The sequence below is a fragment of the Hesperophylax consimilis genome, chromosome 27 (assembly GCF_061612785.1).
Source record: "Hesperophylax consimilis isolate HC1 chromosome 27, BYU_Hcon_1.0, whole genome shotgun sequence".
Taxonomy (NCBI): Eukaryota; Metazoa; Arthropoda; class Insecta; order Trichoptera; family Limnephilidae; genus Hesperophylax; species Hesperophylax consimilis.
Window position 1 is genome coordinate 4,042,180 of NC_142862.1, and position 20,258 is coordinate 4,062,437.

General features: G+C 34.6%; 1 protein-coding gene across 2 annotated transcripts in view; it reads left to right on the forward strand.

The window, feature by feature from the left end:
* Positions 1-2,281: 2,281 nt before the first annotated feature.
* The window catches only part of Sik3 (Salt-inducible kinase 3), a 92,114-nt gene continuing 74,137 nt past the window's right edge, over positions 2,282-20,258 (forward strand). For both annotated transcript variants that reach the window (XM_089648132.1, XM_089648133.1), the window contains exon 1: positions 2,282-2,731. In XM_089648132.1, coding sequence (XP_089504258.1) covers positions 2,582-2,731 — 150 coding nt within the window. In that variant the 5' untranslated portion in view covers positions 2,282-2,581. The remainder of the gene's footprint in view (positions 2,732-20,258) is intronic.

Consider the following 20,258-nt stretch of genomic DNA (forward strand, 5'->3'; position numbering starts at 1 on the left):
AGTGACATTTTGAAATTGAAACTAACTGTGAAAAAAATCAGACATGCCATAAAACAGGTACCTACCCATGTTATAATATTTAAACAGGAAATTATTTTTATTGTATTTTCAAAATTGAAATTATAATATCCCGTGATTTTTTCTGTCTGCTCTAAAATATATTTTTGCCGTTTTGCATTTCGTCTGTCTATAAAATTATTTGTACGTTACATTTCCGTTTCCAGATGGTGGACGTTTTAATGAATCGGAAAAATAAAATATTATTTTATATGGTCGATTAATTTAGACTTTATTATTCGCATTTTTTTCAATTTATGGTACCTACCTACTTGAAGACAGTTTGAAAAAATAATTGTTATTGAATTAGTGACGTTTCTTCGAACAAATTGTTTAATTCCTAACATACTTAAAAAAACGTTCCACAAAATATAAAATGGTTTTATAATGAAGTAGGAAGGTATTTAAGTACCTAATTACAAATCGTATGATTTGTGAAGTAATTTTGGTTTTGAAAATAAGAGAAAATAAGAAACTTAATTTTTTGGACCCGAGGTCCACTGTTGACGGAACTAGTAGTATTACATTCTTATAAGATTCTTTTGGGATTCGTAGAAGCTACACGGGCGCCATTGTTAGTAATTTGCGGATGGAATTCTATGAGAAGATAAATTATTAGATTTTCCCCAATTAAATTAAAGCGGCAATCGCTCAACCAATGGGAGTAGATAGTGATGTGTACGAACACCAACGAAGGCGAACGAATCTTGTATGGCAATGACAACCTTCTAACCAGGGGCATTTAACTAAGCTTTGGCCTCGAAACTCATTTGAAACCGCCACGCCCACCTCAAAATTCTTATAGAAAACGAATAATATGGCTAAAAGCTCAGATCTCATTGGTGAGAACAGAAGGATTGGTTTGATCTCTCGCTCTCTACCATAATGACTCGTGTAACAGAAAGAGATGACGGAATTTTGACAGTTTCAAATCATTCAAACAAAATGACAGTGGTTTATTTATACACGCGGGTTGTCATTTTCTGCCGAAATACTATCATTTCCGTCGAAAATATTGCGTGTTAAAGTTGTTCGTGATAAAAATACAATATAAGCCAGTATAGTGTTAGCGAGTTACAAACATATTATATTCAACCTACCTACGTAAGTTCAAGTTTAAAGTGAATTAACAGTTTTAGGTTATTCGTTCGGTTTTTTGAACAATGCTTCATACTTGACATTATGTCTTCCTCCACAACGTATAAATGTTATTTATTATATCGATAAACTTATTCATGTTATTGATTAGTGTTATCCTGTATTATCTTATTGTTTTGGTGAAATTAAAGATTTTTAAACATATGTAACCATGAGTTCATGAGGCTGAAAAATGTCGGAATTCTTCGTCATACTGTCGGACAATCATGTTTTGGAAATTTTCTTCAGTGTTTTTGCAAATTTCTTGTCATTTTGGGTTTCTTCTTCTCAGATTTACAAGTTTCATCTCAAGGAAATGCACTGTAAAAGTTTATTTTCTTAGTCAGATGAACCTTGCCCTTGGAAAACATTTCGACATTTTTCTGCTTCAAGGACATTTTTATTTTTAAAATATTTTTTTTGGGCTAGTGAATGAATGGAGTAGGCCGAGAGCAATTATATTGTCTATGGTTGCATCTTACTTTTAGATGACCTTGAGTTTTTTCTATCTTGTCTACTGCTCTTTTCCGCACGGTAGGTACTGCTTGTATATCTGTGGTTAAGTATTGTATAATTCTGTTGTATACAAAAAGCCCGAAGATATCGATCTAGAGAGTGGTATATTTATGCTTCTAACTTATACATTCCTAGATCATAATATATAAACACTGTGAATCTGTGACGTCATTCGTACAATCGGCGACGACAAACCGTGTAAAGCAGATTTCTTCAATAAATCTACAGAAAAATGATAAAATAAATATAAAGAATTATTTAGATATAACTTATTGTTATTGTACAATCCAATTTATTTTTTTCAGTTGTGCCAATGCTGGATAAAATGATTTTTAGAGAAGTTTTTCCACCATTTTAGGTACTGTACACATTTAATTGATTTTAAATTTGCCGCGTATTACGTCAGCACTGACGTCCGACTCGTTTGCATTAAAGCGCTCGTTAAATATTGGAATACTATACTTATCTCGTTCTGGTGCGTGGTGTTTATATGAGAGACGAGGAAGAAAGCGAAATCCTTCAGCGCGGATTGGTGCGTAAATTTAACATGACAGAAGGACAGTGTACCAAAGGCCGCGCCGAGCGTAACATTTTGTGGTAATCTCTCGCAGATCGCGGACATTTCGATACATTTTCGATACTTATCAAAGTGCCAGTGCAACGTTGAAGATGCGGTGCGTTTACACGAGTGATTTTTACCCATTTTTAAATAATTAAACGGTCGGCGGACGCTATTTTGGTTTTTTGCTTTTCGCGATGACGTACGTAGACCGTAGTGCCATCTCCACAGGCCTGACCGCACCATTCAAAAGCATTATTTCATCTCGGCGACACAATAAGAAAGGGCCCTAGGATTAACAAACACATTAAAATGGCTTCGACTTTCGCACAAAACACAAAGCTGAACATTTTCCCGGTAGACAAGTTAGTGCGCGTAGGTTATTATGAATTGGAAAAGACCATTGGCAAAGGCAACTTCGCCGTAGTGAAACTGGCTACACATGTAGTGACCAAAACGAAGGTAAGAGTTTTTTCCTTGTTTTATCTTATAAATACATCACATATCATGTTGTTTGTTTTGAAGACATTCTCCACATCAAAATAACACTTTAAACATAGCTAAAAGCGGTCCAAATCTATATTTCTTGCTGTTTTTCTTTCGAAGCAAGTCGAGTTTGACAGGAGCCTCGTATCGATCTTCAAGTGCATTGGATTCTGTGAATGGACTTCTTGTATGGACCCCATGAATGAACTCTCGACAAATCTCTTTAACAAGTATACCACATTTGTATTCAACGAAAACAATATATTTTAAACTATTTCAACGCGATTTATATATAAATATGTCCAAGTGTGCCAGAGTAGGAACGAATCGAGATTTTCACGGTCATATTATTTGACATTTTGAAAAAAAAACTGGTCTGTCTCGAAAAGGCATCGTGATAACGTTTTGACAGTATCCTGCAAAATGTTAACACATTTTAAACAAAATAAAAGTGTTATAAACATTACAATGGTATTATATAAACAGAAACGAAACGATGTGACAATTTGTCATCTCTGCTCAACCCTACACACTACACACCACACACCAGACATAAACAAACACAATATTATTATTTATGTAAGTAGGTACTTAATTAAAAAGATTTTTGTTGTTTTTTTATGAGCTATGGCTTCGCAACAGGTCACAATGTCCGTTATCAGGGCAGAGACGTCCTTGAATGAAAGATTAATAACAACTTTTTTACGAATTCAGAAAATTATCATAACAAACCAGTAAGTACCTAAGTAGGTATCCATCTACAATTCTTGTATGTCATTGGAAGTTGTAAATAAATTGCAATAATTCGCGTGTTGTTTGGGAGATTTAAATAATAATAATAGATGGTCTTGATTCTTATCACTATTACAGTCACGTCATTTTGTCAAAATTGTGTCTCTGAATGCGTGCACTCAACGGTGCCTAATAAATATCACGCTTGATTGTCTCCAAGTCAGTGGCGTACGATTCTTCAAAAAGCAAAACAAAATTATTTTCATTATGATATTTGGCATTTTATAATCAATGTAAATTAACAACGTCAAACTTTAAGGATTGTTGGCCACGCTTAAGACAAAGATTTTTTTGAAGTACTTAACCCATTGATTCCACTTAATTTTTATAAAAACCCACAATTAAAATATTTTTTTTATTATTTTGTATTTTGACTAGATGATCATTTGTGGAAGGGTTTAGTTTTTCCTGTGGGGAAGATTTAACCCGGTCATAAAATCGGAAATTTAAAAATCAAATAATGATTAATTGTTTTGTTAGTAACATATAGAGATAATGATTTCCTCACTGGGATCTCCCGTGCTGAGGATTTCATTTACATATTATAATTTAATTATAAGAAATTAATATTACAACAAAGTAACATATGAATTTAATTATAAACAAATTGTTGCTTTTCTCAAACGTCTCCAGTACGGCACGCCACTGGTATAATAACTGTAGTACATTATTGTATCAACCATCTTTCATTATTATCTGTTCAGAAAACAACACTTGAGTTACTATTAATTATCATCCATTAGACAAACATACTATTAGGAATACGATAAGGTTATACTGAAGAATGGCCAATTATTTTATTATCCCGCTCTTACCACAAAGTGTCTGTTATCCAGCCACTGAGAGCTCCATTGTAGCCACTGTTCGACGACCTCCGTGGCCGGACGGCTAAGACTATACAGGGTGTATCGGCACGTACCCGACAAACTTTAACCAGCTATTCCTTAGCACATTTGGAGTAAAAAATGTTATGGGCACTTTGCTGTCCGGAACATTTTTTTAAATAAAAAAATCACTATTCATATTTTCATCACATGTCACCACTGTTTTATCCTTTGTCAAAGTTTGAAAACCCATCTGGCAATATTTTGTTCGAGTTTCGTTAAATAATGTACGTACGTACCTACATTAGCGCGCTTTTACAATCACAACGAAATGGCATGGCACCATGCGTCTCATTTTTAACTATTATTATTTAGTGTGTATGAAAGAGCGAAGACGCTTATTGACACACTTGTTAATAACAGCTGTTGGACACGAGAAACAATGCCAATGACAGTGACGGAGTGTGGATTTTTTTTATCATTTTTGGTTTGTAATTGAAAAAAAATGTAACCGGACAGCAAAGTGCCCATAACATTTTTTACTCCAAATGTGCTAAGGAAAAGCTGGTTAAAGTTTGTCGGGTACGTGCCGATACACCCTGTATATATGTCGGGACAGTTACTTTGAGCCTTTCCCCAAACTCTCCAAATGTCCCCGAAGTATAGGCGCGCTCGAAAAACTGTCCTCATTCCATGCCGGTCGCGGGCTTAAAATCCGGAGAGCACAAAATAAATGTTATTCATCACTAGCTGACTTGTACCTGGCATTGCTCGGGTATTGTACCTGAAAACTGGGTCTATTTTTAAGGTGGAAATAATATTATTCTAATGAATTGAGAGTTTTTGTTTCCCTCGATCGTGTCTTCCTCGGGCATCCTCGACTTCCACCATTCACTACTGTATATCACATTATTAATATTAAAAAAATACATTATATCAACTTTTATTCGACTCCGTATCTCATTGCAGTGCAGTGATAATTCGTTAATTTTTCCTCTGGCGTCCCCGAATTTTTCTACCGTTCACTACTGTATACCACATTGTTACTATTTAAAATCTACATTATATCAACTTTTATTCGTCACCGACATTTTCTACTCGTACCATTCAAACCACCACTCTTGGCACTAATAAGAACAAACTTTTAAAATCGAAATCGGTCCAGTAGTTTTCGAGTCTATAGGGGACAAACAAAGAAATATAATTTTTATATATATCTACAACCGCACATTCCGAAACGGTTCCAATTGGCCACAACGTCATTTTAACATAGAAAACGTCAGTGTCCCCGACTTCTTCTACCATTCAAATGACTCTCTAATCACTAATAAGAACAAACTTTTTAATTTTCTGCATTATTGGTTTACTTTACATTAAATAATAATGGAACTAAAATAAATGCTATCCGTGAACCAAAAATGTGCGCAAATATTTTCAACAAATTTTTCGCTACCGTCGGTCAAAAACTTGCATATAAAATTGACCAAAATTATCAACCTGATGAAATACATATAGATAAAATAACAAATAGCAATCTTTCAATTTTTAAACCGACTACAGAAAAAAATATTGAAAACATAATACAATCACTTAAAAATGGTAGTGCGCCAGGATACGACGGTATAACTACAGAAATCTTGAAAAAATACTGCAATTTTCTAACCAAACCGATTACGCATATAATTAATGTAAGTACTAAATACGGAATATTCCCGTCTAACTACAAAAAAGCCATTATAATCCCAGTATATAAATCCGGAGATTCAAAAGAAGTAAACAATTACCGCCCAATATCCTTATTATCCAACATTGCAAAAATACACGAAAAAGTAATAAAAAAACAAATTACTGATTATACAGATAACCAAAAATGTATTAACCCTAGTCAATACGGTTTCAGAGATAAACTTAGCACACAAGACGCAATTGCAGAATTAACTAAGCTTATTTACAAAACATTAGATAGAGGCAAAAAGTGCCTAAGTATATTTATTGACCTCCGTAAAGCTTTTGATAGTGTCTCACATTCAAAATTAATTAATAAACTAAATAATATAGGAATTACTGGCAAAGCTAAAACATGGTTAAAAAGTTATCTCTATCAAAGGACTCAACAGGTTAAAGTAAACAACGAATTAAGTGAAATAGAAAATATAGATTTTGGAATTCCACAAGGAACTGTTTTGAGACCTTTACTATTTATACTATATTTAAATGAACTTTTTGAACTCCCAATCATTGGAAACATTATATCTTACGCAGATGATACAGTGATAACTATTGAAGGAAATTCTTGGAATGAGGTCGAAGTATCAGCTAATAATGCCATAAATATCGTTAAACTATGGTTTGACGAAAACTTATTGACACTAAATGTCGAAAAAACCCATTTTATACCTTATAGCCTAACAGGGAATATCTCAAATGTAAATCTAAACATAAAAATTCACGAAAGAAATTGCCTCCTTAGAATCGCACCCTGTAACTTAAACTGTATAAACATTAGTAGTAAAAAAGAAATAAAATATCTTGGAATAATTATTGATAATAACATCAAATGGAAAAGTCAAATAAATTCCACAGTAGACAGAATGCGAAAACTGATCTATATATTTTTTAGACTAAGAAATACTGTATCATTAAAAATACTAAAAGATATTTATTATGCACTGGCGCACTCTGTCCTACAATATGGAATCGTGGCTTGGGGGGGTGCATATAAATCATCCCTACTCCCACTGGAAACTATCCAAAAAATACTAATAAAAATCATCTTAAAAAAGCCATATTACTACCCAACTATAAATGTTTTTCAAGATTTCCCGGTTCCCCCACTTACAAAAATTTATGACAAAATTGCACTCCTACAAATACATAAAGATTTCTTTAGTAAAAATAATTTACCACAATTGAATATTAGCAAAAGAATAATATCTGTTGGAGGACTAACCGTGCCACTAGCACGAACCACAACAGCACAGCATCACTATATATTCAAGGGTGTAAAATTATTTAATAAATTACCCCTTGATATACGATTGGAAGAAAACTTCGAAAAATATAAAAAAAAATAAAATTAAAATACTCTTGTACCACCTCATAACTTTACTTATTGTTTAGAAATATGTTTTTGCCTTTTAAATTCTTTGAATCATTTATTAACTAACCTATATTTTTATTACTTTTATTGTTATTTTTTGTTTTATTACTAATATTTTTTGTTTAATTTAAACAAATGTTAAAATATTTTTGTTGTCCTCTCCTAAACACAAGCAGCTGCTTTATTAGGAGAGTGATTGAAATATTTGTGTTTATATTGTTATAAAATTGTAAATCTTGTTTATATGTTTCAATAAAAAAAAAAAAGTTCTACTTTTCGAGTTGTACAAGCGCAAACATACGCTGGCCGAATTTTTATATATTAAAAAAACTACTCAAAACCTTTTTTTGAGTAGTCTTTTACGGGTTGAATTTTTAATAATATTTTCCGCCACTTATCTTCCTCCCCGAATATAAAAGTTTAATAACCGTCGATGAATTTTGTTTCAGCATTTGATAAAAGGAATATCACCGACTTATCTGCACGCGTTTAACCCCCTGAACTTTAAATTTCACCGCTTCGAGTGATATTATTTCCTGAATTACCTTCTTTGATTACCGTAGTTAGTAATATACGTATCTGCAATAAGCTACTTGCATGTTTTTTTCTTTTCCGATAGCATTCAGTATTTTTTGACTCCCTAGAAAATTCCTGTTTTGACTCGACTCATTTGGCATTTCGTTAAGTTCTGTAAATTTGTTAAGGGTTACCAATAATTTGAAGAGATTCTTAATAAATTAGCAATACTCTTTTTTATGCTTTAAACGGCGCACAGTGGGCTGAAAATCTCTTTTCATGGACATAAAGACTTGAATTTTCAAGGGTATTTTTTTTGGCTAGAAATGGAATTTCTGCTGAATGCAACTTTGAGGATTTGAAAACAAAAATCGCAAGTTGCGCTACAATACGAAGTATATCAAAAAATACAAATAAATAGTAGTATATCTGTGTGTAAGGATATAATGGTCAACCTTATGATTCCAGAGATAGCCTCATTTTTAATGTCAGTGCCATACAATTTTTTCTTAAAAAAATGATAACTCCTTCATTTGTACACGCAATTGCTTCATACGAAATTTTATAGCATAGTAATGATCAGCAGAATCCAATTCTAGCCAAAAAAATACCCTTGAAAATTCAAGTCTCTATGTCTATGAAAGGCGATTTTCAGCCCACTGTGCGGCGTTTCGTTAGGTGTCATTTTTGTAGATTTTTTTAACCAATATAAAACGTGCATAAGTGGCTCGTTAATGTGCAACACGTGGACTGAAATCGTTAGTAGATAAAATTCACCCTTGAATGAATTCCATTGGTAGATAGATTCGTATAATGCATAATGTTGGATTCCCATGTGACCACGTAGTGAAGATATGGTTGTGTAAGGGAAAACTATTTTTAGTTAAATGAATGAAGTTCTGCGAGTGAAAAGTGGATTGAATGAATATACGACAGTATAAATATATATTTTTTTTTCACATTAACTCTACACATACTTGGGGATTACAATGTGTCCAGGAGTGACGTATGTATCCATCTCTCCGACTGCGGTGCAAGCCTTGGGTCGAGAATCCAGCTGGAGAGGTCAAAGGGACATACTCAACCGGCTTCTCCCGTTCCGTCCCGTGGGCAGACGCTTCCGTCAGCCGGACAAATCTCAACCCGGAACTTGTATGTGAAACCGCACAAGAGCCCCAATGTCCCAACCGTCTGGAGCCAGTGAGACTACGGCATACCCAATTGGGGTATGTTGTGAGGCTGACGGTAGTGGGGAGGGGAAGGAGATGGGGAAGAGGAAGGAGATGGGGAAGAGGAAGGTTGTGAAGTATTTCGCTATTCAGATCTGGATACCAAACACGGCCAAAGCCATTTTCTTACACCAGGGCGATACTGAAAGTATCTTCCACTCTGGAACGTGACCCAAATTTATTATTATATTGTTTTTAATATGAGTAATTTGTGAAATAACACGCCGTGATTTGAACCCGCGACCTCCGGCTTGATAGTCGAGAACACTACCGCTCGACCATGGAGGCAGTCGTAGCTTGCCACTTGCGTTGACATATGGCAAAGGTGTTGGTTATCCAAAGAAGGGTTCCCGGGGTGGCGGTACCCATACCTCCCTACCAATATCAAGCTGCTGCATACAAAAAGATTATCCGATTTACAGTTAGGATCGTGTCGTGGATTACCCTCTATTGCAAATTGCTATTATTTATTATTTATTTATTTGGTACAATATTTTTTACATTTTAAGTTTTCCAGTAATGTAGGCCTCACTGGGTGGCTTGCCCGTGCTGAGGCCTTCATTTTATAATATGAAAATATAATCTACATAAAATATAATCTATTTTATATATATAGTGGGTATAGTCCATTCACACGTAGAAAAATGATGCTCTTAAAAAAGGGATGGCATGTCAACTTCCTGATAAAGTATTAGTCATTCAGAATATATCGAGATCACGTGTTCTTTTCCTAATAGATATCATGACGGAATTACGTCAATATCAGTATTTGTGTGAACACGTGTTCCGCCGTCCACATAAAACATTCGCTTTTGACTGATATTTTGTTAAGAACTCTTTCAATTCATTCGTTATAGGCCTGCAGTCCAATTTTTCACAGGAAAACGAATAATTTGACCACGTTTTTAATTAGTTAACAGTGTTTCATATCAGTAAGTGTTCTCCGTGCAATACCTACCCCACCCGAACCACCCAACCCACCCCTTGTAATGGGGTGGCGGTGGTACCACGTGACCAGACCGAGTGAATGCTGCCGCTGTGTATGTGTATATTATATTATTGTAAGTCTGGAGCAGTGACCAGATCTCATCTAGAGAAACGTGGTTTAGCCGTTGCGTTGCGCAACCAAATGGCCTGTATTCGTTATTGATCGGGATTTTAGAATTTAATACGAATCTTCCTCTGTGATAATATGAGTGAATTCAACACGCACCAAGTACCGATTTTATTTTTATATCACATCTGCCAAGAATTCTTCAAATAAAAAAAAAATGAAAATGCGTGACCAAATGGCATGAGTGTACTACTTGAAATTTCTAACTGCACTCGAAACGCGAGAATGGTTTCCCTTGAGTTGCATCTACAATTGAGTCCGAAAATTGAATTTTAAGTTGCGTTCAAAACACACGACTGGTTTAAACTTAAAGAGTAGTTCTGCATAATAATCCACGAGCTTAAATAATCGTTACACGCGGAACAAGCAAATGGTTTTCCTAGGAATTTTGCAACATATGGTGTGAAACTAGTATTTAAACTGCACTCAGAACATGCGAACGGTTTCCTTCGAAAAGCGTCAGCAGATGAATCCGAAATTGAAATTTAACACGTCATCCAAAGACGAAACTGCTTTTAACTTAAGGCGATGCCATACGTAGTAATGCAAAATCATGTGTTTTTGGTTTGAAAATTTGGTCGCCTAGAAATGTTTCAGATGCTTTAATTAAATACTACGAGTAGAATACATCTTAGCCTTTGAAATAATCGAGTATTTTTTAGATAAGTCTTTTTATAAGCCCAGAAAAAAATAATGTATAGGCCTATGAAAACTGCTTTAAAGTTCAAAATCTCCTACTTACGAACCCATTTTCGGTTATGATTTCATTGTATAATGTGGCAAATTAAGTTATTTATAAAATGATCGGAAAAAAATAAATATTTATGCCTGAACAACCACAAAATAAAATTAAAGGCACTTTTTGGCCATGTTTTTTTCTTGCATAATTCAAAACAGGCGGATGGTGTTGAGCGGGAATTTAAACCTTATCGCCATCTACGTAAGGGTTGTTATTCATAGCGGCTCAATTTAAAATATTACACTACGTAGTGCATCGCCTTAATATTGAATCTGTGTGCAAGTCCACAGCTTTGATTATAAAACTGCACCTAGGACATTAAAATGGTTTTTCCGATTTTTGCAGCACAGTCTGCATTTTGACTGCACTTCGAACACGAAAATGATTTCCTCAGATTTTTACAGCACATAGTCTGCAACTAGAAGTTGCCCCTACTTTGCTAGATCCTTTGATAAAAATACAAAAAAGTAATCCTGCGAATCATATTTAGAAAACTCTTCAGGCATCTGATAAAGTCACTTTTCCAGTCTTTAAGAGTTCTTAATGTCAAGCAATTATACCTAAAAATAATAAATATATTAAAAAAAAACCTTCAATGTATAGTAATGACAATGACACAAGAGCAAAAACACAAGAAAGACTTTTGGTACCGAAATATACGACAACCTTTGCTCAAAGACACCATATACCTTGGATCACGCATACAACAAACTGCCACTAAAGACCATAGCAATAACTAATATGTTTTCCTTTAACAAAAACATCAATAAATGGCTAACGAGAAAAGATTACAAGGAAATTGAAGACCTTATGAAATAGGACTTGTTATTCTTTATTATACTCGAAGTACATATTGTTTTTTTTGTTTACATTATTTATTTTTATATTACCTAATCGTCACCTTTTACCATATGTCTAAAAGAGCACTGTTTTTTTTCCTTTGCACACTACATACTTTATTAATTTTTGTTCATTATTAAAACACAAAAGTATTTAAATGTTTTTTTTTTACATTAAACCCACACAGGAGAGGCCCCGAGGAAAATAATTTCCTCATGGGCCTATTTCATCTTTGGGAATGCTGTGTGGGGGTCTTTTTTTGTATTGTGTTCATTTTAAAGTTTTTTTGTTGGTGTCCAAACATAAAAAAAACTCCTGTTTTCACTGTATTATGCGGTAAATCTTATAAAACACTTATCATGTAAAAGCCTATCAGGGCGTTTGTAAAAAGTACAAATAACTTTTATTTAATTTTTATTATTTTTTATTTATTAAATAATTAATCAATTTACAGTACAATAGTATTACAGAGTATAATCGATGTTAGCTAAAATAATTCATATAATTAGTTTTCACTGCTTTTAATGTTCCTCTTCTATAGAAGCTGGCGCTTGTGTCTAGAAGAGTAGTGAGCATCAAGATTAACAATATTTAGTGTTTGTAATTATGAATATAAATTTTTTATAATTAATTAAAAAGATAGTATAGATACTTGAAATGCATTATTTGATAAAAAGGTTTTTAATCAAATAATAACCTCCAGTTTCAGAAACAATGGGCTAGATAATGTTAGACTATCCTAGGTTAGTTAGTTTAGGTTATGTTGGGCTAGGTTACATTAGGCGAGGTTAGGTTAGGTTAGGTAGATAAGTTTAACATTCAATCAACTTCGATTACATGATGCACAACATTAACCAATGTTTATAGTACAACATGCAATTACCGCTGTTGTCACTATTTCAACGTGGAATATTCCCGTTACAGACTAAATTTAGTATTTTGGCACCCGTTTCCACCCCCCAATCTCCCTGAACAATGGGTTCAGTAACGTGGCCCGTAACGTGACAAAGGCTTCCGATTCGTAAACAATACATACCCTACAAAATTGACTATTATTTGTAACGATAATAATATTATAATTAAATTGAAATCGCGTATGAAAATATGCCAAAACAAATGTTTGAAAACGTATACGTTCGGATTTGACATAGGTAGGTATTGTTTTATGTGACTTAGGCCCGGTATATCAGTTGATTTTAAAGTCGGTTTGGTTGGAATGTCGATCATAGCGCGGCTTGGAACATAATCCACATATAGGTCATAAGCCTAGATATCACCAATATTACACGTTTTGTCTATGATTTTAATAAAGGAATGTGCTTCTTTTTTTTATGTAATATCTAATTACTTTCTACGTGAGTGGTATATCTAGACTCTCTAATGTCATCGGGAGATAGAGAGCTTTCAAAATGTCAAACGTTGTAGGCGGGTTTAATTTACGAGTTGATTTTTTATAAAGTTCCACACTTCAATCGCCATGGTGCTATATGCGAGGATACTAATTTTAAATAGTGTTTGTTTTGATGGAGTCAATCCGCTGAAAACTCGCGTCTTGAAAAATCCCTCTTATAATACCTTACCAGACTATTTGTCTATTTTCGATTGACCTCATTGCTCTATGAATATAATAGTCCATACTGAAAAAGTTAAGAAATTTACCTGAATTTCGCGATGAGATAGAAGTATGCGCAATGACGTTATTACTCACGTAAACGTCATATTGGACATTTGTTCCTGCTATAGCCTCAGCGTCTAAAAAAGGAACTATTGTGTGGCTTACCAAGGCTTGAGCGGCCGATTTAGCCCGCTTATATTTGAGCGAGGATTGTCGAACAATAGCGAGGATACGAACCGACTGATATTCCGGGCCTTACGATAATTTTATTGTTCCTTCTGTCCGGAACCAGTGAGATTATGATTATTAAATATTTGAGGCGGAAGGAAATGGTGAAAAATACCCCCATAAAATGTGAATGTTTGTCTTACACTATGGGGATGCTGAAAGGATAATATGTTCCACTGTGTAGTCAGAATACGTATGCATTTTTCAATAATTCCTGTTAAGGCGATGCCATACGTAGTAATCTAAAACATGTGTTTTTGGTTTAAAAATTTGGTCGCCTAGAAATGTTTCAGATGCTTTACTTAAATACTGCGAGTAGAATACATCTTGGCCTTTGAAATAATCGCCTAATTTTTAGATAAGTCTTTTTATAAGCCCAGAAAAAAATAATGTGTAGGCCTATGAAAACTGCTTTTAAGTTCAAAATCTCCTGCTTACGAACCCATTTTCGGTTATGATTTTATTGTATAATGTGGCAAATTAAGTTATTTACAAAATGATCAGACAAAAATTAAATATTTATGCCTGAACATCCACAAAATAAAACAAAAGGCACTTTTTGGCCATGTTTTTTTCTTGCATAAATCAAAACAGGCGGATAGTGTTAAGCGGGAATCTAAACCTTATCGCCATCTACGTAAGGGTTGTTATTGATAAAGGCTCAATTTAAAATATTACACGACGTAGTGCATCGCTTTAACTAACAATCACGCCGTTTCCGCAGGGGTAGGCAGAAAGGACGGACCGCCAAACAACTCGGTCGATTCGATTCCCAGTTGATACCATCACCTTTTTATTTTTCTATATTTTCTTCTTCGATGATATATTACATTGATAGGTATAACCTTTAAAAAAGTTTTTCCAAATAAAGTTTAATATTCTTATAGACTTTTACAAAAAGTCAAGAGGTATACCATATAAATAAAATATTATTATGTCTTGTCCTGTTTCATGTTTCGTTTAGTTTTATTAGTGCATTTTACCTTCTTCTTTACTGATAAAGTATCTTTGATTTGATAGGTCCCTGGCAGCTCTTCTAATCCCAAAAGTGTCCTAGACAATGATGGAAATTATTTCCCCCAAGGCCTCCTTGGTGGAATTAATTTAAAAAATACAATTTTATTGTGTGTTAATTTGACAGCTCTGTTTCTAATGGAGCATAACTTCTTTATGTTTCATTGTATCGCTGATAGATGGCATTAGATGACATATATGGTGCTAAGGTACACGCTTAATTGATGCTTTGTGCAAATTTATTTGCATTTTAGCAGAAGTGTACTCCTACCGCTTTGAGTGCCGTTGTTACCTCTCTTTCAATTACACGCCTCGTTTGTGGGAAAGAGGGAGAGAGGCTAATGAGCTGAGATCTCAGCCTTACATCCATATAATTTATTTTATTGTTTCTTACGTTAATAATTATATATTTTATTCGACCTCATGATATATTTTCGTTGATTAGTCGTTGATTAGTCGGGGACGTCCGAGGAATACATGGCACGATGAAGTGAATCAAATTCTGAGCCGGGCCATTGAAAAAGTCAGAATAACAGAAGAGTATGTATGCATGTTGTTTGGCTGTCTATCTTCTCTGTATACTTCTGCAGGGAAACTGCGTGATGGTTTGTTAGTTAGTTAGATTTTTCCCAGCCAAGTTTATGTACACTTCCCAATAATAGTGTAGGATTAACACAATATATAATAATGTATTTTCACGATGAAAAGGGTAATACATAGTTAGTTAAATAATGTCTCCTTCTCCTCTCCGTTACCTTCAGCTTCACAACATACCACAATTGGGGAAGATATAGTCTCACTGGCTCCAGACGGTTGGGAGCAGTTGGAACTCTAATGCGATATCCACACTAAAAAGTAAAATTCGAGCTGCGGACTCATCTGTGCTGACGCAATTCAAGGGAAACCATTCTCGCGTTCTCGAGTGCAGTTATTTCAGCCAGAATGTCTGGTATTGATAATATACCGTTCAGAAGTTTGTAAGCCATCGGCCGTAATGCGACATCCCTTATAGAATTAAGGTTTCAGATATACCCAGCATTCCCGAGATAAAAACTCTCTTATGTAGAGGTATTGTAAAAATTTATATTAAACTGTGCATTTTCAGGATTTTCTTTGTGAATATTCATATTATTGTTATCAATTAAAATCTCTATTTTATTCTGAAATTTGTCATCTGTATTTTGACTGCACAGTATTGTTAGAACCTGAATGAAGTGATATTAACTTGAATAAAGTGTTGCGCACAGTGCACTAAGATAAGTTTTATTTTGTTTGTAGTTAAAACATTTTTTATTTACTTACTATTTCAACCCCATTTGAGATCCCTTAGACATACTACACTGGAACCTCACTATTCAGATCTAGTCACTAAATAGGTATTCACATAGTCCCATTTACTTTCAGCTGTCCGAAGACAGTGGGACTATAAAATACCCGATTGGGATAAGGAACACTGACTCTGAAAAGTGGGAAAGGGAAGGTGAAGGTTAAGAAGTACCTGGCTATTCAGATTTTTTTAAATGTGAATACTGCACAAGAGTCCCAATTGCTTCCAACCATCTGGAGCCAGTGAGACTCCGGCATCCCCAATTGGGGTATGTTGTGAGGCGAACGTAGTGGCGAGGGGAAATAAATGGGGAAGAGGAAGGTGGGGGAGTACCTGGCTATTCAGATGTGGTCACCAAACACGGCTAAAGCCATTTAAAGCAATATTTAAATTCTGAATGGTGGTATTAACGTGGCGATACTGACAATCTCACACGTGCCGCAAGTATACTATATATTATTTCAAATAAATAAATTCATCAAATAAAATTTACTTGCGCACGCCGGGATTTGAATCCGCGACCTCCAGCTTGCTAGTCGAGAGCCTTACCTTAACCTTACCTTTTGATGTCAACCGTGTACAAATGTTGTAAACGATTTTTTAATTTTTTTTTTTTTTATTTATTTTAAATTTTTTATTTTTTTATTTCTGTATAATATTTACAGTGTTCACATAATTATTTATATTTGTACATGATATATTTAAAACTTATAACTATAGTATGTTGTGTGTAAGGTAGGTTTGAGAAGGTGAACCTGTTTGTGTGTAATATTGTATGTTTCGTGATTCCAAGCAAGGTTTCGATTCTGAATGGTATTCTTTCACCAGGGCAATACTGAGAATATCCATCAATCAAGCATCAAAACAACTTTTTTCAACTGAAAGTGAGAACGTACGCTGATGTGGATTAATATTATTTAATCACCTAAATTAACTTTGGGGCTCACTTAGGGTCAGTTTTTTCACAGAATTTTAAAAATTCCTCAAATTTCATTACTGAAAGTGAGTACGCTGATGTTGATTAATATTATTTAATCACCTAAATCAACTTTGCGGCTCACTTAGGGCCAGTTTTTCACAGAATTAGAACAATTCGTCAAATTTAATTGGTAATTTTCATCTTCTCTGTACACGGATATTGCTGATTTATTAAAATCCTGTTAAAAACGTGGTGGCATGCCATTTTATAATAAAATATTATTACATTCAGAATGTATCAGAATACGTATTCAATATAATGACGAAATGTGAAAATATTCCTCAATGTACTGATAGTTTGTTAGGAAAACTGTCAATTCATTCTTTAAAGTTATTAGTTCATTCCGCTTTTAGTGGGAATACGGATAAATTGACCAGATTTGAATAAATTAGCAATATCAAAATCCACTATGATTCCATTGAAAAAATTCAGCATAAATTCCTTAGATTCATTAAATATAAACTCGGTCTACCAATTGAAACAATAAACTACAATCACTTGATGAAAGAACTAAACTTAATAAAACTCTCAGATAGAAGACTTGTTTCCGACTTGATTTTTATTTATAAAATTGTTAATGGTATTATAGACAGCCCTGCTTTATTAAGTCTAATTACCTTCCATATACCTATAAGAACTAGTCGATCCAAAACTCTTTTTAATTGCAATAAAAATATCAGGACTGAGTCATTTAGATGCTCGCTTGTACCTAGATTGCATGCAGTTGGCAATGTTTTCTCAGAAATTGTAGATGTTTTCAACTGCACGGAATATAGTTACAAGAAGGCTATAATAACATACCTCAGTAATAATAACAATTAAGTTTAGCATAATACCATTCTTCTGTATGGGTTCTGTATAATTTTAATATTGATAACTGTTTCACTGAATTATTATGTTCATATAGGGTTTTCCAATAAGAGGTGTTATTTTGATATTCAATCGTAAAAGATCAATGGTTTCGTTGCGTGTGTGGCACGTAGCGCCGTCTTGTTGAAAGAAAACGTTGTCCAGATCAATACCATCCAATTCCGGCCATCAAAATTAATCATCTCTCGATAGCGCAATCCATTCACCGTAACTGTTGCTCCAGCCTCATTTTCGAAAAAGTAAGGTCCTATGACTCCGCCGGTCCATAAACTGCACCAAACAGTCACACGTTGAGGATAGAGAGGCTTTTCAACAATAACTCTTGGGTTTTCCGAGCCCCAGATGCTACAATTTTGCTTGTTGGCGAAGCCACCGAGGTGCAAATAGGCCTCATCACTCAAGATGATTTGCATTTGATTCACTCAAGTGAATTTTAACAATTTCAATGCGTTGTTGAAGCGTGTATCGTTCCATTTTTATTAATGGCGTAGTTTCTACTTGTCAAATGTCAAAAAATGACATCTTCAAATGTAACATCTACCGAAATAACGGGCTATTCAAAATAACACCTCTTATTGGAAAACCCTATATTATCAAATGTTTGCAAAAAGCTCTTATGGGCGTATAATAAATAAATAAATAAATATTTCATATGAGTGATTTTCCTCCGTGTAGGTTCTATTCATGTTCTGTTATTATGAATATGTCATTATGGGCCAGTTGCTTCATAGAACTAAAATAATAAAACAACATGATTAGAACTAATTAAATTTGAAATTTGATGAACTGTTAAAATTCCGTGAAACAACCCGTTCTTAGTGACCGCAGAAAACAACTTACAGATCACATAATACCTACTGTGACGTCACTGACGTAAAACGTTTTGACTTAATTAAAAAATATTCACCCTTTCTACGGAGGGTGGAAAACGATGGGGGGAGGGGGCTCACCCCCTGCAGCACGTGATGCTGGAAATTAATAATTAATTAAATAATAATTACATCTTGAAGGTTCTTTCGGTGACCTAAAAAGAACAGTCACGTTCATTGAAAGGACAACAATACTATCAAATAAATAAACTCTTTGAAACTTATGTAGTCTAAACATTAAAAACTGTAAAATGGATACTTCAATATGGTAGAGTAGGTACGTCATTATTACTACCTATCATAGGATATATGATGCAAATGCGAATGGTAGCAGAAGTCGGGGACGCCCGAGGAAGACATGGCACGATCAAGTGAATCAGATACTCGAGTCGGGTCATGTCAAGAGTCAGAATAATAGAAGAGTATGTATTAGACGATGTATAAATGTCAATGAGGCAAAAAGTGTGTGCCAAGACCGAGTTGTTTGGCGGTACGTCCTCTCTGCCTACCCCTGCGGGGAAACGGCGTGATGGTTAGTTAGTTAGTTATCATCAATGACATTACAATTACACCTAGACCTGTTTATGTCTCATAAAATTTTTTGACTCCGCATTCCTAATGATAGAAGTGTATGTATGAATGTGAATGAGGCAAGGAGTGTATGTAAAGACCGAGCTGTTTTGCGGTCCGTTCTCTCTGCCTACCCCTGCGGGGAAACGGCGTAATGGTTAGCTTGTAAAATATCTTCTTATGCTATACTATACAGCCGTAATAAGAAAAAAGGCAGTTGGAAAAATGCGATGGTCACTTTCTGGTGTGAAAACTTACTGTTAATTTATAATTTAGTCATATTATTTATTTTCCTTTTAAAAACGGGACTTTTTTTTTTTTTTTTTTTTTTTTTTTTTACAGTAATACCGCACAAGAGTCCCAACTGCTCCCGTCTGGAGCGAGTGAGACTATGGCATCCCCAATTGGGGTATGTTGTGAGGCTGAGGGTATTGGGGAGGGGAAGGAGATGGGGAAGAGGAAGGTGGGGAAGTACCTGGCTATTCAGATCTGGTCACCAAACACGGCTAAAGCCATTTCAAGCAACGTTTCAATTCTGAATGGTGGTCTTACACCAGGGCGATACTGAGAGTATCTTCCACTCTGGAACGTGCCGCAAATATACTATATATTATTTTAAATTAATTAATTGTGAAATAACACAAATTAATCAAATAAAATTTATTTGCGCACGCCGGGTTCGAACCCGCGACCTTCGGATCTGTAGTCAAAAGCGTATACCACTAGACCACGCCGGCCGTCAGGGACTGCAGGCCTTTAACGAATGAATTGACAGAGTATCAGTTAAAATCGAATGTTTTATGAGGACGGCGGAACCCGTGTTCATACAAATACCGATATGTCATAATATGTCTGTCATGATATTTATTAGAAGAAT